Genomic DNA, 25427 nt, shown 5'->3' on the forward strand with positions numbered 1-25427 from the left:
ATGGATAGTCATTCTTTAAAACTAGCCACAGATGCAGTCCTAGGGAGCACGTAGATGTTTTTACAGGTGAACCGAAAGAGATGGGAGCTGTTCCAAACACTCTGCACGCTGCCTTTGGCAATAGACCCTGTTATTGTGAAGATGTGCTCTGTTAAGCAAACGTGAAGTTTAATATTAGATAAACCTCGTGCGAAAAAAATATTTTCATTTTCTCCATATAATGTTAATTGTAAGCAAAAAGATGTGACATCCTAACATTTATACAAAATTTGGGGTTAGCATCCCTGCTTAATAAGTCACAAAATATGTCAAGTGCTTTTAATAAAATGCAAGGAAAGATGTTCTCTTTTTATATTGTGTTCCCAAGAAACAATGGAAGTTCATATGCGGAGATGGTATTTCCATTTCTCACATATTTAATTGATGTTATTTTCTTTCCTCTTTATGTGTCTTCTTTCAGCCTTTTTTTCCCTGTTTTTTTCCCCCTTTGGCATAAGAAAAAAGATTCGCAAATGGTGTATGTTAAAGAGTTTCTTTAGGCATTTGACGTAGTATTTTGGCAGATTATAAGGGGAAAAAAACTAGTACTGAAGATGTATTTATCCCTGCCTAAGTCAGTTTATTGTTCCACATACTGGTTTCTAAAATGTGACAGTGTCCTTCTTTTGCACTGAGTCCAACTTTATAATAACCTAAGTCATCAAAAAGACATCATGAAAATCTATAAATAATCTCACACTTACGTTAAAATCTAGCAACAGATCCCACCTTTAAATGTGATTTTAGTAATACCAATGCATATCTGTGCTAAATAAGCAGACTTGTAAAATGAGTATTTGGGCATTGATTTCAGTGTTAAATTGACCATTTCTGTTGGAAAGATGCTGATGGGAGTGTTCTCTTTCCCATTTCACATGTGACAAAAATATTTTAAAATTCAGTAATAAAGGGTGTGTGAAATATTTGCATTTTTAAGAGTCTTTTTTCCTCTAAGGGCATAAAAGGCACAATAATTTTATAGCAGAAATGGAGTTTTTCATCCAAATTTCACGCATCCTCAAAATTCAACCTTGTTTCTTAGGTATAGACCACTTTTATTTTCTTTTGTAATATGAATCTCAATGCCCAAAATTTAATCAATTGGTTGTCAGAGGCTGTGTTCTTATAATCTACTGTTTCTTCTGAAGATAAACAGTATCATTTTAGGCATTTGTGAAAGAGAATCATATTACTGGTGCTTAAGCAGTTTTTGCTTTTTTTTTTTAATCTTAATCCATCTTAAACCAGTGGAGCAGAAATATTTAAAAATGTTTCATTTCAAGCAGAGTGCATAATAAATTGCAATAATTGTAATGTGCCATAAATCCCAGAGCCTATGCATTTTGCATTTGATTCAGGATTGAGGTCAGGAAATTTGGAGAAATTTAAAGAAAATGATTCATCAGTCCTTTTGTTCTGTTGGCCAGGGTCCCGGGATTCTTGAGCTGTGCCCAGCTGACGAGCTTTTGAAGATGGCACAATAACTGTCCAGTGATGCCTGACCATGACAGCACAGCCCTCTTAAGCCGGCAAACCAAGAGGAGAAGAGTTGACATTGGAGTGAAAAGGACGGTAGGGACAGCATCTGCATTTTTTGCTAAGGCAAGAGCAACGTTTTTTAGTGCCATGAATCCCCAAGGTTCCGAGCAGGATGTTGAGTATTCAGTGGTGCAGCATGCAGATGGGGAAAAGTCAAATGTACTCCGCAAGCTGCTGAAGAGGGCGAACTCGTATGAAGATGCCATGATGCCTTTTCCAGGAGCAACCATAATTTCCCAGCTGTTGAAAAATAACATGAACAAAAATGGTGGCACGGAGCCCAGTTTCCAAGCCAGCGGTCTCTCCAGCACAGGCTCCGAAGTGCATCAGGAGGATATATGCAGCAACTCTTCAAGAGACAGCCCCCCAGAGTGTCTTTCCCCTTTTGGCAGGCCTACTATGAGCCAGTTCGATATGGATCGCTTATGCGACGAGCACCTGAGAGCAAAGCGCGCCCGGGTTGAGAACATAATCCGGGGTATGAGCCATTCCCCCAGCGTGGCGTTAAGGGGCAATGAAAATGAAAGAGAGATGGCCCCGCAGTCTGTGAGTCCCCGAGAAAGTTACCGAGAAAACAAACGCAAGCAGAAGCTGCCCCAGCAGCAGCAACAGAGTTTCCAGCAGCTGGTTTCAGCCCGCAAAGAACAGAAGCGAGAGGAGCGCCGACAGCTGAAACAGCAGCTGGAGGACATGCAGAAACAGCTGCGCCAGCTGCAGGAAAAGTTCTACCAGATCTATGACAGCACTGATTCTGAAAATGATGAAGATGGTAACCTGTCTGAAGACAGCATGCGCTCGGAGATCCTGGAGGCCCGGGCCCAGGACTCCGTGGGGAGGTCGGATAATGAGATGTGTGAGCTGGACCCCGGGCAGTTCATCGACCGAGCCCGGGCCCTGATCAGGGAGCAGGAAATGGCAGAAAACAAGCCCAAGCGGGAAGGCAGCAACAAAGAAAGAGACCACGGGCCAAACTCCTTACAACCAGAAGGCAAACATTTGGCCGAGACCTTGAAACAGGAACTGAACACGGCCATGTCGCAAGTCGTGGACACTGTGGTCAAAGTCTTCTCGGCCAAACCCTCCCGCCAGGTTCCTCAGGTCTTCCCACCGCTCCAGATCCCCCAGGCCAGATTTGCAGTCAACGGGGAGAACCACAATTTCCACACCGCCAACCAGCGCCTGCAGTGCTTTGGCGACGTCATCATTCCGAACCCCCTGGACACCTTTGGCAACGTGCAGATGCCCAGTTCCACAGACCAGACGGAAGCACTGCCCCTGGTGGTCCGCAAAAACTCATCTGACCAGTCTGCCTCCGGCCCCCCCGCTGGCGGCCACCACCAGCCCCTGCACCAGTCGCCTCTCTCTGCCACCGCAGGCTTCACCGCGTCCACCTTCCGCCACCCCTTCCCCCTCCCCTTGATGGCCTACCCGTTTCAGAGTCCACTAGGTGCTCCCTCCGGCTCCTTCTCGGGAAAAGACAGAGCCTCTCCCGAATCCCTAGACTTAACTCGGGAGACCACGAGTCTGAGGACCAAGATGTCATCCCACCACCTGAGCCACCATCCTTGTTCACCAGCACATCCACCCAGCACCGCCGAAGGGCTCTCCTTGTCTCTCATCAAATCCGAGTGTGGAGATCTTCAAGACATGTCCGAAATCTCACCTTATTCGGGAAGTGCAATATCCTTTCACTTGCCCCTCAGGGAAAACAAAGCCAAGCCAAAAAGGCTTCCCAAAAGGTCAGGTTTACACAATATTTAGAAAAACGTAGATTAGTATCTTCTCAAGAATGCGATCTTTCCTCTTATTCGGAGCCATGGGCTTTTATCAGCACACGTGTGGCACTTCTGCTTGTACAAAAGCTTCACAGGAAACCAACATCTTCACAACTTTCTCAAGTTGTTAATTGCCCCAAAGCACTAGTCTTTAATTTGTGCTTTTTCAGCGGTGTTTTTCCTGTGATTTCTTCCTGTATTATCTTCTTAATCCTTCCCCCCAGTCCACCCAAAAGTAGATTTAGAGATGGAAAAGAATCTCATTGTAATATTGAATTCTATCAGATTTAATTTTATAAGATGGTAAGTTTTATCATGGACTAGAAAGAAAAGTCAGTCTTCTGATCTCCAAGGTTCCATAAGAAGAATTCTCCCTTTAACTGTCGACAACACTGCTGGTTCGTTTAAAGAAGGCCTGGTTAAATCTTATGAGGAACACTTTACTGGTGGGAGGCTGCAGTGGGAGAAAGAGGGATGTGGATGGAGTGTTAGATTCTGTCTTTACTCTTTAAGTGAGATGCGAGTTTTTTGTTGTTTTTTTTTAAGGAAATACACAGGTACTGATTTATTCAGATGGCATCCGTCTCTCTCCCGTCCACCCAAGGTCTGTTCTGTGGGTCTGGTGCAGCTGCCTCTATGCATGATTAACCTCTGTTCAGCCATACACAGAAATCTTTTGTCCTAACATACACAAAGCAAATTATTTTGGAAAGCGAGAGAGCACAATTAAATATAAAACTCAGCTGTATTCGACTTTAAAAATGCCTCTTTTTATGTCTCTTTTATATTTTGAATCTGACTTTTCTGTAGAGATGCCAGTTGTATTTTTTTTATTAGACCTGTCCTGAACTCCAGCTATTTTTAACTCAACGATTTTTTTTTTCTCTGTAAATTGGTCCTTTCAGTAAATTTTTAAAAACCTGATGGTCTTTGATGTTCGGGGGGAGCAGAATAGTAGCATTTGGGGGCAAGGAGAGGCATGTTTCTTTCATAATAAATTGCCAGATGGATATAAAATTTAGCAATTAAGTTGGCCGTTGCTAAATTGAGGATTTTGAGCAATCGTCTTGATGACTAGAAATCGGCATTTTAGTATCTGAGCCCACTTCAGAGGCTGCCATGGAAGTGCAAAGTCCCAGCTGTGGTGGAAATGTGCTTTCCTGGGTAGTGAATGTCCACCTTCCAGCCGAGTCAGGGTAGCTGTGAAGATTTCCTGTATGGTGAATGCAAGCCCCAAGGATGAGACCCACTTGGGCATTTCATCAAAGAGCCTCTTTCTTTCCCTAGAAGGGAAGAAGGGGATGCTGTCTTGAGAGAAAGAACAGAAAGATTTGAGGATTTAATATGTAAAATAGAAATTGAGTCTTGGTTTGGTTGCTGATTTCACATCTGCCTCTCAAAGATCTAGATTTTAATCCACCAGTCATGAATCAAAGCTGGGCCAAGTACCGTGCCTTCCACATCATAAGCAGACCATAAACATTGATCAGATTGGAATATAGCTGTTGGTGATGAGCAAGGCAAAGTAAGAAGACACAAGGCCAGGCTCCGACGGGAGAGCATCCTCTGGGGTTCATACCAGGCTCCTGTCCAGGACTAGACCCTGGTACTCCTGAGAGATGCCTTACTTATTTAGAAACCAGTTGTAGTGGTGGTGGGTTGTTCCTTCTCTGTCTCTGTCTCTGTCTCTGTCTCTGTCTCTGTCTCTGTCTCTCTCTCACACATACACACACAGAGGAAAGGGACATGCCTATTTGGGTGAATATTTGAAGCCAATTTTCAAACTCCTGTAAGTCCCATACTAAACTCTTTAAGTCAGGATGCCAGTTTATGTTTTTTTTTTTAAGTAGACTTGTCACTGTATCCAGATAATTCTGCTTCTGCTCTTTTTTTTTTTTTTTTTTTAACAAGTTGGGTCTTCTAAGAGAAAAACCTTTGGATTGCGCCAAGTGTTGGCTATGCTCATTGTCTCACCCTCTCTAAATCCCCTGAGGAATTTTGAGGATTTGAATGGAAAGACGTTCCCTTTCTTTCTATACATATCAAAGTCCTTGAAGAAAATATCGGTGCTTCTTCTTCAGGAGAATAACTTCTCCTGTCTCCAACCATGTAAGATTATATGGAACAGTGATGGTTTAGCAACATCTGTGTTCACATGCAGTGTTAGTTGCTTACACCTAGAATTGTTTCTTTTGTGTCGCTACGTAATTTTGGCCTCTTGCTGCAATGAATGATTACGTTTTCCACCGTCTGGCCTTCGAGCCTCTGTTTCTCTTTTCTCCTCTACTACCTCACACTTTTAACCACTGATCTCATTGGTATATTATTTCTCAGGAAGAAGACACACAAGCACCCTTCCCTGTAGTCCACACAGTTCTGCAGCCAGTGAGGACCTGAGTACTTGCTGGGAGACTGGATCTACTTTCCTCCCATCTCCATCCTTGTGTGGCAATGAGTTCTCCCCTTGATTTACCTGGTGGTGTTTAGGCAAAATTCTCAAGCTTTTAGTTTCAAGAGATCTCTGGGAATCACAGCGAGTGATGTTACTTCCATATTGGAACCTGCTATGCAGTTTTTCTTAGAAAAGAGTGATAGAAATGAGGAGAAATGGGATAAAATGGTACCATCATGATTGTCATTGTTATGTTTTTTTATTTTTAGTTCATGGCTTTCCAAATTGTAGTGAATAATTTAATTCTTAAGGAGCGATTTTTTCTCACTCCCAAAGGCATCGTCTGTTTCTTTGAACAAAGTATCCGAGATAAGAGCTATTAAGAATGCCAGCTTATCAGATAAGTCCAGTCTAAGTTCAGCACATTAAGCATGTATGTCCCATATAATAGAGCACAGTCTCGTTACCCTTCCTAGTAGAAAGGAAACGGTGAATGTGTGTGTGTTAAACTGAATGTCAATGCACCTGCTCTGAAAGCTCATGTCTTGGATACAAAAAATGCGTTCAGTGTCTTTGCATTTATTTAATCAAATTTTAAGTTTTATTCAAATTCCAAAAGAAACAGCCAGCCAATTGTTTTTCCTCGTGATGTTCCTTGTCATTCATCCTCTTTGCATCTCAAGAAAAATAGCCTAGTTTGGGCCTCAGACATTTGCATGCACCCAATTAAAGCACAAGAGGGGTGTTCTACGCGCTTAAGACATGCAGGTGAAGAAACTGGGCCTCTTCTCCGTTGCAGCCAGCTTTCCCTGCTTGACTTTTAGGGAGAATGTTGAAAATATTTGAAGTTTAACAAGGAAAAGGGTTGAGTAATTTGCAACTGAAATCCATCAGGAAAACATGAATTAAAAATGAATTTCTAAAATGGGAACTAATCCATAGGAGTTGATCTTTTACATTTTTGGACATCACGAGGGGTGCACAGTCATTCTGTTAGCTATATTAGCTCTAGGGAAATATATATTAAAGGCTGAAGGCCTCTGGGTGCCTCCCCTCCCCCTCCCCCAAATTATGAAGTAAGTACATTTTTTTTAATTTCCATAAGCATCCCACCAATTATGTTAAACTTCTCAGTGGAGCACCAACTTGCTCCATTTTGATTACATGTGAGCGTTTAGGTATTTTCTCCCTATTTAAGGTTTCTAAAGGGGAAAGCTTCTTAGAAACATAGGAGATCAGAGCTTAAGGAAAAGGCTAAAATTCTTCACGGTTCAAAGTGTTTTAGAAATTGTAAGCAAGTAGTCCCATTTGGTCGGCACTGCAGCGTGTGAAACCTCTAGCCACAATTCCGAGTGCAGTTGGGGGGAAAAAAAGAAAAGAATTTTCTTCCTGCAGCCTTCACAACCCATTATTCGCCCATTTGCCTTTTTGCTGCCTCCTCTGCTCCCCCCTCTGCTGCTGTTTAGGTGAGGTTATATCGTGCTCGGTAAACAGACAACACTCACATTCTCAGGTTGTTTGAACACCGTTTGAGGTTCAGCTGCAGCACCCTACTTCTCTGATCTTTTATATCCCCGAGCAGATGTCTTTCATTAATTTATGGATTTATCATTTTTTTCTTCTCCTTTTCTTTTCCTTTCTTTTTTTTTCTTTTTCTTTTCTTTTCTTTTTTTTTTACACCTGGCAGCTGTCTCAAGTTTCAGCAGTTATTGTCTATTTTGCATTATACATAGAATTGAATGTCATCTGTCTTCACAAAGCTACGGCTAAGAGAATTGAGGCAAAGCCACATGAGCTGCCGGGACAGATCTTGTTTGCGTTCCATCCCCCCTCACCCCACCCCCCCTTTACCTCCTTAATATTTATTTGTGCTCATTTTCTTTCCTGGCCTTGAATGGAGCTTAGCTCGTGTTCAGTACAGCTGTATGTTTACTGAATCTATTCCATCATGAGTCATTGTGCGTGTGTAAGTATCCTGGAAACAGCTAGAGCTTTCTTGGAAGAACAGTTGCTTTTCAGCACAAGCACTTAAAAGGGAAATTAACCAATTGGTCAGTTCAGATTTATTTTGAGGAGGAAAAAAAAGGATTATCTAACTGTTGGCTTTTAAATGTTTCATTAGCTATTTTTAATAGTTTATTAGAAACATATATTTTATGGGAATTTTATCTTAATTACACGAAGAGCAAGAAATAAAGATGTATTCTGTGTTCCGTTTCAGCTGATCGATTCCAAGTATTACCACCAGGAAGCATTTGAAAGCAAAAACGGACTTGAGAAATTCAAATTAGAATGATTTTTTTCATGAAATAAAAAGCCTCTAAATCCCAATCAAAATAAGATGGAAACGTGCTCTGTTTTTTTTTTTTTTAATTTTTTTTCTAAATACAAAGAAGGAAAACATCTTAGCATAATTTAAAAGTATTGAAAGTTTGGTAGCTCAATAGCTGAGAACCACAACAAAAAAACAAAAAACAAATAAACAAAATTTGTATGAGACCAAATTTGAAAAGATTTGGGACCTTTCCCCCACTAATAATTAAATGTACGGGGTTGTTTGAATGTCATCGTCTGAAAGAACAGACTAGAACCCAGACCTGAGGATGTTTGTCGAAGTTTGGACTTGCCTAAAACTCTTATCACGAGGCAATAGGAGACAGCTTGTAACTATTATTTCACTTATCCATTTGGACAGATGGTCCTGAAGTGTGCTGGGCTCCTTTAGCCTTCCCCATCAGTCTAATGGAGGTTACTGGAGGGCCTTTCAGCTCTCTCCTTGGCACAAGAAGTATGTCAGTCATAAATTATCGTCTTTGTAATCATTAAGGATCTCAAACAAAAACACAAGTTCAGTTAAGCTGCTCTGGCTTACAGATAGAAAAATCAAAATTTCTTTCTTCGGTGTTGTGTTTCAGCGAAAAACAAAAGGCACAAGATTTAACTTTTCAATTTACAAACCAAGGTGATCTTTTTCAAATTGCATGATATTAAAGGGAAGGCTAATTGATCACATTCTCAGCAGAATATTTGGTTAAACACTCTGTTGTAATCAGTCAAGGGCTTATCAATATTAATTTGATTACCCGTCTCCAGTACACTTTCTGGTTTCCCTCTGTTCCTAAGATTGGTCACACTGTACTTGACAGAGATCATTTAGAAACCCTTACCTTTCCTAAATATCTGTGTTGCTTTGACCTTTCTTCACACGGTGCGAAATTTTTGTTTGGTTTGTTAGCAAAGTGTGCGTGTGCTTATGTGCGCACACCCACGTGTGTGTATTTTCTTTTCTTTCTTTTTTTTTTTTCTTTCTTTTTTTTTCCCAGACTCTCTTTTAAGAGAAAATCCTTAGAGAAGCTTCTAGGAAGGACCCTTAATTGACCTTGTAGGGGACCACATTGATTTTCTCCACGTGCATCTTCATTTCTGATAAATTATAAAGCCATTAATTTGCTGAGGGAATGGCAGGGCCAGGCTGCAGCACAGATGTGACCAGAGCCATCCCAGCTCCTAGTCTGCTGAGGAGTGCCAAGAATCCGGGGGAGAATCAGGAAGCCTGGATTGTTATGGTTAGCCTCACATTCTCCCGGGAACTGTTTTAGTTGCTGCTGTTTACAGATCTAAAACGTAATGATGTTTCCAGATAAATAGGCCTTCTTATTTTGGGTAAGTGGCCATTTATTGATCTGCTAACCCACATTTATTGATTTGCTAGCCCCAACCACTGTGCCTCTCTCCAAGGAGTTAACTATAAATCCAGGAGAGGCAAATTGTATTTGGTTTTGGATCGTTGCTTTAACAAAAGCAACACCCCCACCCCTGTTCTCTCGGTGCCCAAGCGACCCCTCCCAAGTTTTAGCCATTATTTAAAAGGAAACAATTAAACAGATATAACAATAAAAGAGGAAGAAAGTGAGTCAAGATGCTCCGCTGTATTAGCACTAAAAGGTAAAATGCGAAGCTTGCCTAAACAGTGTTCAAAATAATGCATTTTATATTTTCACGTACATTAGTATAGTAATTGGATGTCAACCGCAGAGAGCGGAGAGAAGAACAAACAGAACTGTAATTGTGGAGAAGAAAAAAACTCTCATGATAAGAGTTGTGCAGTACCTGTTGGGTGCATTTGTCTCCTTAGCAACAAGTGAACGTATAGATAGCATAAGGGCCTCAAACGGGGGAATGGCCATCCTCACCACCAAGTAGCCAAGATTCTGCAACTAAATTGTGCATCCCAGCCGTTATGTCTGGCAATTTCTTGAGAGGTCATTTTGAGCAAGCAGCAGCAAGTTAGTGATGGATTCTATGACCTGTGCCATTTATCTTCCAGAATTCCCATAGCTGCTCTGTGGGCCTCTAGATTCTTAGGGGAGAACAGGAGGAGTGTTAGGTGCTTGTGTTTCAAGAAATGTTTTCCTTAACCGTTTGCATCCTACATGCAGGAAGGATTGTCACCCAATCACCTGAAAAAAGCAAAGCTCATGTTCTTTTATACCCGTTATCCCAGCTCCAATATGCTGAAGACCTACTTCTCTGATGTAAAGGTAAGGGCATTTTTTTAATTACTAATTCTTTCAATTCCTGTGCATGAGGCAGTGATGTGAACTCCTAGAAGTTCGTGGAGATGAGTGTGGAGCTGGTTCATTAATACACCTGTTTTGTAATTGATTTAATGCACTTGCCCTTTGGTCTAAAGCTGTCCCAAGCCAAGAGGAGGCTCCTTGCCTATCAAGGCCAAAGGACTGGTCACATGGATTTTCATTGTAGTCAGGGAATCTCAGCCTCTATCTTTCTATGTCTTAATAACTTCTTGGAAGAAATTTCAGCTAGTACTGGTGGGATGTGCTTTAGAGAATGTTTTTGTTTTTTTTTTCTCCGCTCAGCAACAGTAAACTGTTTCTGTTTTTGTTTCTCTTCATTTCCCCATATTTGTGCTTAGGAAAGCAAATGCTAACACCTCTTTTTTCCCCCTGTCGAAAGGAGCGTACATTGAAATTCTCTATGCAGTAGCTGCTTAAAAACAAAAGTGATGATTGTCTCTTATTTACAACTTAATTTGTTGTTGATGTAGAGTACACTGAGCATAAGGAGAATGAATAAAGTGACAGATTCAGGACACATTATTCAAATGAGGATATGAAAGCTGTCGGCCTACAGCTGCAGCCTCCCTCATTCTACAGAATATGGGGACCTCCTGGTTCTGTGTGTGTGTGTGTGTGTGTGTGTGTGCATCTGTGTGTGCGTCTGTGTCTGTGTGTGGGTTTTAAGTAATTGTTTGCAACAACTTGATGTTGTGTTAATCATCTGTAACTTTTTAAAACATAGATTGGGTTTTGATGATGATAATGACACGCATGGTATCATTATCCAAGGAGCTTGATAAACATTACATTAGCTGAGATGAGTTTATTAGGGTTGGGTGCTCATCCCCCCACCCTCCCCTGCCCACCCCCCATACGTCCAAGTTCTTCCCTCTGCCATGGAGAACCCAAGAGCTGCCAAAATGTGCTCGTCCCCCGCACGGCTCCCCTCTCCACAGTGTGTTTTGTGCCTGAGTGGCTTTACTGGCCCCTTTTGCAGGCCAGCCCATTTCAGCCTCCCTGGCTGGTGTTTTATTTGGCCTTATGAGAAAAGTTCTGTTTCCTCTCCTGTTTACTTTTGAATCTCGTATCAACCTCAGCCTTTTATCTTTCTCCTTCCCTGGCTGAGCTCCTTAAGGGGAAGGCATGTCTCCCCCTCATTCAGTGTCAGCAGACGGGGCAGAATGGGGAGGCAGAGAAAGGCAGTATCTTAAATGGCTGGTTAAGAATCATTAGGCACAAGGAAGGCCGAGTGAAAGGGTTTGGACCTTGAGGGAGACATCTAAAACTGACAAACTGAAGGGCATTTGCCAGCCAGCTGAGGACCAGCCAGCTTCTAGAGCTAGTTCTTCCAGGGAATCCTCCCAACACTTGAGTTCTAGGCAAAGGAGAGAAATGTTAGTTGTGCACACATGCGTGTGCATGTGTGCATAGGTGTCCGTTACTGCCTTGACGCCTCCTGGTGCAATGACCTGCAGTGTTGTGATATAATAATGACAGTCCCTTATATAATTTATACAGTACCTTTCATCCGGAAGGAGGCCAAAGGGCTTTACAAACTGCATGCAGAGGGATCACGCACCTACCATTGCAATGCAGCCACCCGGAGAGGGGAAAGTAGCAGCCATGCTGAACCAGCAACAGCCCCCAACAGTGGATGTAAATGTTAGAAGCAGTCACGTGTTTGCGTGTGTGGTGGCTGGAAGGGCCAGGGTGGGAGAGATTGTTGATTTGTAGTTTTATAAATACTAGGGCATGTAAACCGACCAGAAATCCTTCCCATTCCTTTGAATACATCTAGTAATTCAGCTTTGCAAATAATCACTCAGTCTATGTAAATAACAATTAAATACCTGGGTGACTATTTCATTTTTAAAAAAAGCACTAATATTCAGATTATAGATTCTATCCATACTCAATCCAGACTGGGAGAGTAGGCAGCTAAAGTATACAGGAGTCTGGTTCACTCCCAATTATCCACTCTAATGGAGGGGAAACAGTAGGGCATATAATGCAAAGCAGAAAATCACCAAAGGTCATTTCTCTTTTATTCTGGGGATGAATTATACATTTTTAACTTTCATAGTTGTGTTTTTTCTTTGGCTAGTAATAAATGAATTTGTATTCCTGGAGCTTTCACTAATGATCATGGAAAGTCATGCATAGAAAGGGAAGGATAGTCCAGGCAAGGTGTTCCAGAACCTTTCTAGGAAGCAATGGCAGGCTTTTCTTGGATCTCTTTAATATGAAGGAGAATCCAGACTTGAATGTTAATGATGCATATACTCATAACACATGTGTGTGTATGTTATGGTTTATATATATTTGTAGTGTGTTTGTATGTATATTATATACACATATCTCTATCTGGATGTAGATATATAAATGTGGATACTTATTTGCAAGGCTGAAATAACTAGAGATTCTCTATCTATGAATATACTCTCTGTGAATATTTGTTTCAGTCCCGATTCAAGAAACCGCAGGATCGAGAGCATCCTAAAAATTGGAGAAGAGACCTTAGGGTTTATGAGAAATGAAACCCTGCGTCCTGTATCTTGAAAAAGACATATTCCTGTGTCTATGCACCAAGTAATACTTGTTACAATGGCACAAGCATATTCTTGTTTGTGGCCATGTACCATGAGGAGAAAATTCCTAATTCTAGCAAAATGCACCTTTCTAAATCATAAAGTCACTTCATTTCAAATAGTGCTCGGAAGTTTGTTTTACAAATAAAAACAAAACAAAACAAAACAGTATGAGCGGAAAATATTTTGTTTCATGAATAAGGTGTAGCCTACGTGTCCATCCAAGACACAGCTGGGGGACAGTGCTAGACTGAGTTAATCCTCCCTCCAGCCAGCTCCGGAAGATGGGCCCAGCCAGGGCAAGGCTCCCTCCCTGGTATTTTTCCTTAGGAACAGATACCCTGCATCAGTCTCCACACATGACCTCTGTTTGGGAAGGAAGCGAAGGCTTTTCAATTACCTTGGAAAGAAAGAGTAGGAGGAAATGCTATACAATTCTGAGATGTTGGCTTGGTGAGAGAAATTCTCCTATAGCGATGATATATAACCAGGGCTGTCTCAGTTTAACTCCCAGAGTAAGACTCTAAACAAAGTTCCGTATTCTCTTAGAGACTCCAGCTTAATTCCCTCGCCACAACAGTTAGCCAGACAAAAAGCTCAGCTCATCAGGGCTTCAGATCCTTTCAGAAGGGCAGGGGGGCACATGAGACAGAGGCTGAGAACCGATGGAGCCCCCCCCACCCCACGGCCCCACATCTTCCCGGGCACTCCTGGGTGCTGATTTAAATGTATAAATTAATAACTCTTAGGCCACTAAGTACAACAGATTCGGTGTCATCTTAGCTTTGAAGAACAGACGCTCACAGCGTTTTCAAGCCGGCGGTGCTAAATGATGTATCTCAGTCCCTCCACCCCTTGAGTCAACTGCCGCCTGGCCAGATTAAGGTGTCAGATTGATTTGTTTTATACATCTTTTGACCATGCTCACTGAATATTTAGGAAGTTTCTTCAGCCCATATTGAGGCTGAGATGTCCCGTGGGAAGCATTAATCAAAGTCACAGAGCCCCGTCCACTGTGGAAACACAGCCTCTTTATTGTGGCGATTAGTTTCTGCAGTAACACATTAACACACTACAGAGCTTTCCGTGATGGAACAATTGATCCTTTTCTCGTAAGCCACTACAGAACGGGGGGACATTAACTCTTTAAAGCTGAACACTTCTTCTCCCCCAAGATGAATCTCTGGAAAAGAGGGGGGGTGGGTTCTGCCTCCGCTCACGTCACCAGCGGCGAAAACCGGACAAATTTCAGTCCCCCGCCTGGTGGAGGCGAACCCTGTTCTTCAAGCTGTTGTGCTGGTCATTTCACTTGTCTCGTGTTTGGGGCGTCTGTTGTTTTTGCCCATTCTTCCTCTCTGGTATTTCCATTCTCTAACAATAAGCTTTAAATCTCCCTTTATGTCCCATTTCTAAATAATGGCAAGTGCACTTACTTTTTTGTCCCTCCCCATTAGGTCATTCATGACCATTCTAGAAAAAAAACACCCTTCTATTTTTTTCCCCTACAGTACTCTTGTCCATATGAGACAATGTCTTGTAACAATGCAGAAGCCTAATCTCCATGTCAAAGCAATTTTCATTCCCCAGTGCACAGCCTGCTATCATTTTGTAATGTTTTGTTTCTTATTCTAAAAGAATTAAAAAGGAACAGTAAGCCGTCACGGGGGCCTGTAGTCCTTATCTCAGTGTCTGGAAATTTGGACAGTGTATTTTACTGCTGAGATAAAATGGAAAGAACTCCAAGTTCAGCAAATCGTAATGGGTTTAAGTTCTATTGAAATCGGCAACCAGAAGATCAGATAACGGGGGTCCTTCAGTTGTCTTTTTAATCGGGTTCCCCGCAAGGCTGAATAGAGACAGAGCAGACACACAGAGTAAAAATATAATTCTTGGATAGGTTAAGTACATGTTTGAACTCTTGCAAGCAGAAGCGATTTGCTGATGACTTAATCATTTTCTGGTCAATTATCTGTAAGGGCCCTTGCAACTCCACGGCAATTATGATGCAAGTTGGCCTTTTGGGAGAAACACCAGTCTCCCTGCTTCTGTTTCCTTGTCCCTTCCATTCTCGGCCATAAATTTTCATTCATTTATTATCTTTGCTGGTAGAGAAACAACTTTCTGTGCAGTAGTTACAGCCCCAGTGCACACTTTAGCTGTCATCTTGTTGGAGTCTGGGTGTTCTCATGGCCAGTGTTTGATAAGTGGTCTTTGTTGATTTTTGATGAATGTACATCTTTTTCTGGGGACCCAGGGAAGGGAATGCCTGTGATGACAAAAGGCAGGGGGTTGTCTGTCAGCCTGCCTGATAGAAAGCTATGGATTTATTGGTTTTGACTTGGCAAGTTGAGATGCATCTGTCCTTTACACGAGCAGAGGACTGTCAATAAGCTTGGTATCATTTGCAGTGAATCCAGGAAGACATCACCATGTGAAAGGTCATCGGGAAACCTTGGTAAACAAAGTTTAAAGCCTAATCATGTTGTGTTGTGGTGATCTGGCATTTAAAAAATGTAATAAAGATTCTGTCTATGCCGTCTGTGGACCGTGTCTTAACCACGCCTCCCAAACTGCATAGACTCCAATGGAAGGGGCCATGGGTCCTCTCCAATGCTGGTGGTAGGAAGTGTATGAGCAGGTATGGAGGTCTGACCAGACGGCATCTAACATGAGCACCCTGTGCAGACATTAAGTGGAATGATAGCCAATGGCCATGAAGATGCCCCATTACCAAAAAATAAGCAAATGCCAGATTCTTCCCCTTTTGTGTAGAAGCCATTTTCCAGCATTGTATGAGGTTGTCATGTGGTGACACAAATTCTCTTAAAAAAAAAATTCATGCTAGTGGTGAAGTCACGTGACTCACCATCTCTGGCACTCGAATGTAACAACTTCCCAGGGTTCTATGGCTTGAACGAATTTCCATAAGAAGTATACAAATGCAATTTGTTCTACTGAAAGATGAAGAACAATGTTTCAAAGAAGACATTCAGCTTCAGGAAAATCAGATTTAGAATGTGAGTTTCCATTTGAAAGGTGGAGGGTTGGGATGCAGCCTCCATTGTTGGCAAGCTTTATAATAATATCCCAGAAGTGTATCATTGCTGTTGCCTCTCTTGTCACCATTTTGGTGGAATTAAAAACATACCTTTCCATGGAAGGCAGGGAGGGGAGTTTTAAAGATGCTTCAAATGCTTAAAGAATGAATGAAGAAAATGGCAACGTTCTTACTCTTTTTCAACATTTAAATTTTAACAGTTCAACAGATGCATTACCTCTCAGCTCATCAAGTGGTTTAGCAACTTCCGCGAGTTTTACTACATTCAGATGGAGAAGTACGCGCGTCAAGCCATCAACGATGGGGTCACCAGTACCGAGGAGCTGTCTATAACCAGAGACTGTGAGCTGTACAGGGCTCTGAACATGCACTACAACAAAGCAAATGACTTTGAGGTAGGAACTCATCTTTATTTTTGGTCATCTCCTCTCTTATTAAAAAAAAAAAAAATTTACTTTCTTTACAAATGCCCCCAGATCTGTTTTTTGCCTTGGTGTCTCACAGAAGCGTTCCCCCAAATAGGGCAAGAGGTAGGGCGGCAATGAGGAGCCCCCATGGGGTCCAGACAGAGTCCTAGGAGCTGACCCACTTGTGTTTCCTCTCCTGTTCCCCGGCTCTGCTGCTTTGTGTGGAAGACCCACATGGCCACAGTAGAGGGAACTGGAGACTCCAAGGAAAATGGCAGCGAGGAACACACACAGAGTGATTCCCTTTCCAGAGAAGAGGTCCCTCCCCTAATGGGCCTTTTTCATATTTAGGTTCTGGCACGTGGACTGAGTTGACATATGCTGTGTTCAATGATAGCTGCAAAAGTTGCTTTCCTTAAAAGTCTAGAAATATTGATGGAGGAGTGATTCTGCGGTTTCTAACATTAATCAGCGTTCATTTCCTTTACAGCAGAAACGGTATGGGAAATCTACTTAAGTATGTATTATAAGTGTTCTCGACGCCTTTTTTTTTTTTGTTCGTTTCTGTTTTTGCCCTTTGTGGAGGAGAGCCTCGTATGTTCATTTTGCATACGTGCAGCTTCGCCAGCATGCTGCCCTTCGTTCATACAGCCTTACACACTCCGGTGTGTCTACGACAGGCGTGTTCTAGATACACACGAAGCAGTGTAGACGATCCCCAGAAAGCAGGGTCTGTGCAGCGTGGAGAGATGTGTGGCTGTGAGTAAGGCATTTCTTTGCTGGCTGATGTGGTGCCTTAGCAAGCATTTTTCATCGCAGCATGATGGCACCCCATGAGACAGCACTAGCGAATCTCCCAGTACCCACAAAGGCATTTTGCTGAGCCCTGCCGGCTGAGACAACAACGGTTAGAGGTGAGACTGTGACCAGGGTTCTGCAGGCTGAACCCCCTGATGATGAGAGTAGACAGGCTGTGGCTTGACAGAGTTGGTCCTTTTCTTGTATTATCTTGTGGGTAGAAATGTTTTCTCCCATATCTGCTTGTACAGGGACCTTATGTTAATATCCTTGCTTTCCTTACATAGATAGTTACCCCAGAACGCCCAGGAAGTTCTCAACGTCGAAGGAGAGAGGGGCAGCTTGGTCTGGCCTTGTCAATAACGACCTGACCCTGCTGCCCTCTCTCCTTGTCTTTTTCTCTGGGGGCCCTTCTCCCAGTGGTATTAGCAGTGCAGATCAGTCTGGGTGACTTATAAAGACCTGAATGTGAAAGCTTAGCAGCAGGGAAGTCATGGTTTTTCCTTGAAAACCATTTCAAGCGTTGAATGGTTGCACAGCCAGCCACCAATTTCTCTTTGCTATCCAAGACCAATATATTTTTCTGGCCAAATGGGTTCTAAGCAAAGTTTTTCTTTGGCTGAACACATTAAAAGTGAGGCTCCTTCTTGCACTTACTGTTTCAGTCTTTTAAAGTCTCTGTTGTCACAGAGCAGAGGTTTACTGTATTGACAGAACACTGGTGGATTTCTTCTAAAGCTGAAGAGTATGACTATGGCTAAACATTTTAAAGAAATCTGATTAAGAGGCTTCATTTCTCCCCCTCCCCCTTTCTGATGAGTCTATTGCTGTCAACTTTCAGCTGAGAGAATTCAGCAGTGTGCTGGGGACCTGGTCACACTTCACAATGCTCAGTGTTCATTTGGCAGCAGGCGCCAAGCTTCGTAGAAGAACTGCCCAAGGTGCATGGGATGGTTTCTGCACTTTTGCTGAGTAACCTACTCAAGAGAACAAATCCTCACAGTGCCCATTAGGATTTTGTAGGGTGGTTTAAGACCTTACCTGGTTGATTTTAATCCCCTACTCAATGCGAGGGCCAAAATGAACAGGGGATGGCTGGCATCAAGAGGTACCCGACAAACTGCTCCATTTAGCATCATCTAAACCCTCCTTTAATATGATTAACATCTGATATTCCTCTCTCTGTGAGCCATATCTGCTTCCAGCCAGGCCACCTCTCCTTTATCTGCACTGTCTATTTTAAGACCGCTTCAGCGCAAAGAGTATGGGGCCCAGGGAGCAATTTTGTCACTTCTCATGTGACTTCAGACAAGTTATTGGACTATTCTGGGCCTTATTCCTCCTTTAGTAAAAACTAGGCTTGTTCTGGAAATGCAGTAAGAACGAAGCAGGAGCATGGACTCTGCCCTGCCCCCTCCACTCTGATGCTCACACGCACCTGTGTACACACAGACGTGCACCCACTGCCCCACAGGGTCCTGACATCATGAAATAACTTTTCATTTAGCTTCTCAGTTTGGGGCTTTTACTAACAAAAGCTTCAGATAAGACAATCCTTCTTTTCTGTGCCTTTGTGCATGGAGGTCAGTGCTTAAGTGAGATGCTTAAAAAGCCACTGGTCTTATCATTGTCGCTGTCCCACTGTGGGCCGTGGCTGCCAGCCAGAAGTGGACCCAGCACCTCGAGCGGATACCTCCACTGATACTGTGTGCACTGCTTGACTTTTGCCTCTAAGTTTCTCCTCTGCAAGATCAAGTCAAATGCATCTGTAGTCTAATCCAAGCAAGAGAAGAAGATGGCAAAATAGAGAACCGTACACCTTGTTTCTTTGGAAATTTTTCAACAGAGGAGGGTCCTGGTAGAGTGACTCTGAAGTTGTGTCTACCTGATGCTCAAAGAGCCAGTCAAGTCAGAGGAGTATCTTAACCCAACTGAGTATTAGCAGGCCACAGAAGGAAACTGTCTTCTTGACTGCATTGTAAAATTTCTCCATCACTTCAACAGTGGTTTGTAGCAGCAATAAAATGACTGTTTATTATGTTCTGGGCACTCTTCTAAGAGTTCTACCTATATTAACTTATTTAATGGGAGCACTGATAATGATGTGAAGATTAGTGCAAGAAGAACTTCAGTTTGTCTAAAACTTTATGCTGGTTTTAAAGTAGTTCTAAATGGGTGGGGCTGGGAAGGGGGAGTCAGAGAGGGGAGCAGGGTGTGAGGGTGAGTGAGGCAAATAAATGCTTTCTCTCCTTCGCTGCCACTTCTTCCTTCCTTCCTTCTCTCCTCCTGCCCATGTCTTTTTTTTCCAGCCTTCTGCTCCATCTCTCTCTGTCATAGCTTGCTGGTGGCACCTCTGTCACTGCTTAGCACCCTCCCCCTCCAGCCCCGGCTGCTGATGGCTCTCCAGGCTAGAGTGGCTGCTGACCTCTGGCCTACAGGAAAAGAAAGCAGATGGGGAAGGTTTATCACTAGTGCAGAGGGAGTGGCCTGACTCTCCTCTCCTGGACCCCGCGTTTCCTGGCCTGCAGGAGTCAGGACCTTCTCCGTGACAGGAGAGTTTGCTCTGCCTTTTGTATCAGTTTACACACTCGCCAAGATTCTTGGCACGGCACTCAGACTTGGGGTGGTGAGAGCTTGAGAAGACCCAGAGGAGGTGGAAGAAGGCGCTGAAGGGGGCGGGGGTATGAACCACGCTTTCAGCTTGTGCTCAAGGGAAGAAAGTTGGCTACAGGGCCGGGGTCGGGCATCTCGCTCCCAACGGGAGCCTGCGAAGGTGTGCATGTTCAGTGACAGGCTGCATCTTTCACTCCCGCGTCTCACATTTAGTGAGGTTGGCAACAATCAATTTGTCTTTCCAGGTGTTATGGTATATACTTCCATGCCTCGTTCTCAATTCTCTTGGAAGAGCTTCCAGAATTGGTTTTTATGGGGAGGGAAAGGCTTGGGATTCCTTCCCAGTCTTTAAATCACACTGATACCTCTGACTTTAGGGGCACAGGAGTTGGATTTTTTGACTTCCATGTTGCCCTCACAGCTGTGGCCAGGAAAGAAGGTAATGTCAATCTCCAATTCCGCTGTCAGTTTGCAAGGCGGGTTTGCGTGTTTTTGGAAAGAACTCAACTAAGGCAAGCAATCCATTTAAGTCACCAAGGTTAAATTCACTGCTTAAGGACTGGGAAGACATCCACTCTGGTTTGACTGCAGCAGGCTGACCACTGTATATGGGGCTACTGAGAAAGGCAGAACGGCCCTGAGGTTGGGGGTCTGGGATGGTCTCCGTGTAGGCTGAGAAGAGGGTGTGGTCGACACCTTCACCCAGGCTGATCCTTCTGAGTGGAGGGGCCTATGCATTGGATTGTTGTTTTTTTGTTTCCCTCTCTGCTGTGGCAGGAAAGAAAGCAATGCTCGCTGTCCGTTTGCAAGGCCGCACTGAGCGCTCCTTCTCACTCTCCAGTTCCACAAGCTAGGTCTTCCCCCACTGTGGTCAGCCAGGCGTCCTGCACAGGCCGTCCGTGGCTGGCCAGTTCACTGTGGGCCAGGTCCAAATGCCCAGAAAGAGTGACTGACTTCCTTTGCCCTCAATTAAGACCCAGGGCTTTGGATGGAAGGCTGAGAAACAGATAGAAAGGAGAACTTGATTCATTGATTAGCGGACTTGTAAGTGCCATTCCCTAAGATACTAATAACTCACGGGGCAGAAGCTCCATCGTGGAACCTGTGGTTTGGCTTTTTCCTAGGTGCCACATGACCGGCAGGAAGGGGACCTCTGCGGGTCTCTTTCTGTGTTTCCTCGCTTTCCTCTTAGAAAATGAAAAGGCAGCAGTCCTCACTTCCAACCCCCTCACCCACCCAAACACATGACACTCCCGTACTCGGACTGAATCTGTTCTCTCCACCATGCCCACCCCATTCCCAACCCACTCCCGCGTTCGACTACAACACACATTTAAGAAGATGTAACACATTTGGACGTCTTTCATTCGCTTTGTCATCTCTTTACAGAAAAATGAGGACAGGTGGATTTAGGAAGCGCTTCCCTCTGCTCCAAATAGATACTTAAATATGAGTGATCATTTGGAAAACTGGCGCACGAGTGAAACCCTTTTACGGCTGTTGCAGTCTTTTGGCCTCAGAGCCGCTGCACCGTTTAAATGATCGCACGGCACACTCTTGGTGGGTGGCGAGGAGGAAAAGAAACCTTTACCATTTCCTTCCCTGCCAGTCCCACCATTGACAAGCCAAATTGATCTTTTAAGGGACTAAATGAATGTTCTCTCAATATATGTACGCACATGGCTGTCTGGGAACATATTCCTTCTACAGAATGATTGCCTAGAATTTGAAGGAGGGAGCAGTAAAGACTGAACAGGGGGTTGCGGGGGCGGGGGGAGGGGGGAGGGCAGAGGTAAAATCGCGTGCCTGAAGCTTCATTTTTGCCCCGCTGTCCTTTTGGGATTCAAGGTGTTGATCGGTATAATGAAGCGGGCCGATTGATTTATCATCTATTTGGTAATGTCATTGCATTTTTAGCTCCCTGTGTCTTTTTTGTCATTGGGTTACATTCAAGCACAGTCAGATCAACTTTAAAACCTCCTTACTCCACAGCTTTATTAGTTACAGCATTCCATGACCTTTCTCCACATTCTTAAAGGAAAAGATACAGCGTAATGTCGCTTTACTTTGCTTATTGTCCTTTGTCGGGGTGAACAAAGCATTTTCTACAGTGGCTATAGCACATAATTATACAGCTTTCAATGGCAGTGTCTTGGCACATATCAAAGTTCAGAGGAGCCTTTAGAAAAAAAAAGATGTTTTGTGGCAGCCTAGGGAGGGTCTCATCTTTCCTTCAGAAAATAGTTCAAGGCTCTTCTGTCAAGCTTCCCTACTTAGAGCTTTTTCTCCTCCTGCTTCATAAAGTTTAAAGCGGATTCAGTGGAGTTCTATGATCTATTTCCTTTGAAAGATTGTTCCTCGGCACAGAGAGGCCCTTTGACTTCAAGAGTTCACAGATTCATGTCTTTAGGTATCATATGTCTGACCTTATCAGTTACTCCATTTAATGTCGGAGAAAAAGTCTCAACTCTTTGTGTTTGTCTGTTTTGCCTCTGTGAAATGATTTGGTGAAAAGACCATCCTTTTTAACACACCACTGAGAGGCCGTTTCTGCTGCAACCTACCCTGTGGCTTTTCTCTCTTTAAAAAAAAAAAAAAAATTGTCCTTGTGTTTTGTGTATGGATGAGTTCACAGTGAGAATAGAATTATACAAGGGCAGGCGCACACACAAAAAAAAATCTTTCGCTTTCCTCCCTCACCTCCCCCCCTCCATGATCTATTGGCTCTCTTGGTGGCTGTACCCCAACAGGCGAAGCCATTTAGCAAACACAGAGGTGGCAGCCGTGGTGCTGGGACGGCAGTGGGTTGTCCCTTGCTTCGACCTACCCCTAAGGCCTTGGTAATTAATTGTCCTTCAGAGAGGAGGAAAGTTCAGAGACAGAGTGTGGAGTGATGGCCATTGTCTGACACTCCGTCCTCCTCGCCTAGCCTCTTTCTCTTCGTCCCACAAAAGGTTATCAATAGGAGAAAGGGAGCAATCCTCCGCTGAGAGCCGCTGGTGGTGGCTGGAGCGGTCAGCTGGGGTGGGGTCACGGTGTGCGGCCCCTCCTGGACGGAATGTCTGCAGAAGTTCCATCGACCTTTTGAAAGCCAGCCTGTTTATTTCGCCCAGATTAAACAAACTCATTTCTCGGACCCAAAGCGCGTTCAAAAGTTGATGTTCCCTTTTCACGTGGCAGATGACATTTTAAATCAAATTTCCTCATTTCCTCACCCCACTCCACCCCCACCCCGGGATTTTAGTTCCCTTTAACCCTTGGGTTCTTTTTCAGCCCTAGGGCAGACCATGGAAGGATGATTCACTCATTTCCCTTAACTACCTCCATGGACATTTGCAAGGATTTCTGCAGACATTCTTTTTGGTGAAGCACAGGACTTTGGTTCTTGAAAGTAGCTTATCCCAGTTTTAAAAGATTGTTTCACCTTCACTAATTGCCTCAAGCCAATCTTCAGGGCTATTTGGTAACGTGACATAAAACAAATACAATCTGTTCCCCACCCTCCCCCTTCACCCTCCGCCCTTCTGGCTGAGACACAAAATAAAGATGCACTGTCAGACAGCGATTTGAAAAGTAAAGGGAGAAGAGAGCGATGAATGGTTATTATAGTACTGTCCCTGTTAAATAGAGTGAAGCCAAGACAACAAATGGAATCCAAGGAGCAGTTGAACTAGCACATTAGGAAGGTTTCAGATCACTTTGCTGGGGTGTTCACGGCGACCTCCAGGCTTAGAGAACATCTCTGTGTCCCTCAGAGTAGTGTCTCCTGGAGAACGGGGCCTACAGGACAGCCAGAGGCAATTCTGTCCCCGCTGCTCTTTGAAGACACTTTCACAACAGACCCTTTGGTATTTAAAGAGAACCTGTATCTGGAAGTTAACACAACTAATACAGTCATACCAAAAAGGAGGGGGTCATAAAAAATTAAAGTTATTCTTATGAATCTTTCATTAGAAGCAATGAAAAGGGACACTAGTGGAGCCTAAGTCCTTTGTGTGGCAGGCCCTTCTTCCGGCCTCTGGGCTATTGTTCTTTCAGCTCCTCAAACAGACTTTCACTTTCCAACTGACAAAAGTCACTTAAAAGCCAGACAGCTGTACTAACACACCCACCTTACGGGGCAGGGGCCACGGCAGGTGACAAGGGGCCAGCTGAGGGACCTCGTTCAGACGGACGGGGGCGGCTTCCTCTGGCCTTCGCACGGCTTTCGTCCTCACTCGGAGGTGGACCACTCCCTGCTCGTGTGTGCTTCCCCCACCGGGCTCCCCAGAGTATCTCTTACGTTTTCTTTGCAGCAGGAAACACGGACAGCCATGCTAATATTCAGACCTCAGTTTGTCCATCTGGGATCAGGTTCACGGAAGTTGGAGGACAGAACTTAGCAGAAGGCAGGGGGAATTTGACTCAAAACCCGCTCCTTCCATCTCTCCCCTTCCTTCTGTTTTTTCAGTCTTTTCCAGCCCAGTCCGCATCTCTCAGAGGCTTTTCGGATTTCTGTTGCCTCATCTGGGATTGGATGAAAAGCAGGCACCAATGGTGGGAACGAGCCTCACTTTAGGATGTGAGTTTCGGCTCGAGAGAGGCAGGCAGGGAGTTGTGCCTGCGTCCCAGGCCTGAGGGCGGCAGCCGCCGTGGGCCCCGGCGAGGCCTCCCTGTGTGTGTATTACGGCCCCCCCTCCCCTGTCACCTTGTGTACAGTCTGGTCTGTGACACTGATGGTGATTATGTCATTATTTTGCTCTGGGGGCCCTGGCACATCTGCAGAACCCAAGCACATCTTCTTTGTTGCGCTGGCAATCGTCCCACACCGCAAATGCTTCATTAGCCCTGCTGGCGGCCTCCTTGCCAGACGCGAGTGCCCAAATCCAGGCTTCTTTCTGCTCCGTTCTTTTGTGTGGCTGATGATCGAGGATTCATCTTCCTGGTTCTTCCCCATTTCCCTCGACTTCTGAACTCCAGATGTCCCAGTATCCTTGCCCAAAGCCCTGGAGAGCGCACAGTGAGAAGCAAGGTGCCTTTTTACTTACCCCGTCCCCACCCCTTACCACCTTCCTCCTTTTCCCTTCCCTGCAGGGAGTGTGACTCTGAGTCGCTCCCCAACGGGATGACGAACGTTTTCAAACTTGAAATTTGAAAAGATATCCAGGGATGACCCCCAGTTTTTGATGGTTGTTAGGGTTATGATGAGGAGTTATTAGATATTGCCTTTAGATTTATGCCTTTCCCCTCCAGCCCCACCTCTCCCCGCCCCTGCCCTCTCCTTGGCTTTTTTGTTGCCTTCTGCACATTGCCACACTTTACCAGTTTTCAGAAAGCAGTCTAAAATGTGAGTACAGAAAATATTCTGCGTGCCTGGCCGAGCACGTTATAGTCATCTGAAGGTTGCTTTTCTCTGGATGGAATCTTCGTCTCCACTCTGCCCCCTACCAAAATCCCCTGCCCCCTCCTTCTGCTGTCATACCCCCCCCCAGCCCCCAACAATGACCTATTATGAGATATTGAAAGTGACTAATGCTTGGCTGTTTTGGAAACAGAGCTAAAACATTTCTCTCAAGTTTTATTCTATATATTTGACAGAGCCACAGCTTTTGTTAAGGTGTGCTGATTTCTATGTCAACCGCAGTAAATTTTAGAGCTT

The 25427-nt window shown here is 44.1% G+C and overlaps 1 protein-coding gene across 7 annotated transcripts in view; it reads left to right on the top strand.

Moving 5' to 3' along the window:
- PROX1 (prospero homeobox 1) overlaps nucleotides 1-25427 on the top strand; it is a 52153-nt gene that overhangs the window by 6535 nt on the left and 20191 nt on the right. For 6 of the 7 annotated variants that reach the window (XM_064477183.1, XM_010992107.3, XM_010992109.3 and 3 more), the window contains exons 2-4: nucleotides 1467-3258; nucleotides 10179-10286; nucleotides 16172-16366. In XM_064477183.1, the coding sequence (XP_064333253.1) occupies nucleotides 1534-3258; nucleotides 10179-10286; nucleotides 16172-16366 (2028 nt within the window). In that variant the 5' untranslated portion in view covers nucleotides 1467-1533. Of the gene's footprint in view, nucleotides 1-1466; nucleotides 3259-10178; nucleotides 10287-12787; nucleotides 12995-16171; nucleotides 16367-25427 lie in introns of those variants that run through there. The other variant, XM_064477184.1, reaches the window with a different exon arrangement.

Source organism: Camelus dromedarius, chromosome 21, assembly GCF_036321535.1.
Source record: "Camelus dromedarius isolate mCamDro1 chromosome 21, mCamDro1.pat, whole genome shotgun sequence".
Classification (NCBI taxonomy): Eukaryota; Metazoa; Chordata; class Mammalia; order Artiodactyla; family Camelidae; genus Camelus; species Camelus dromedarius.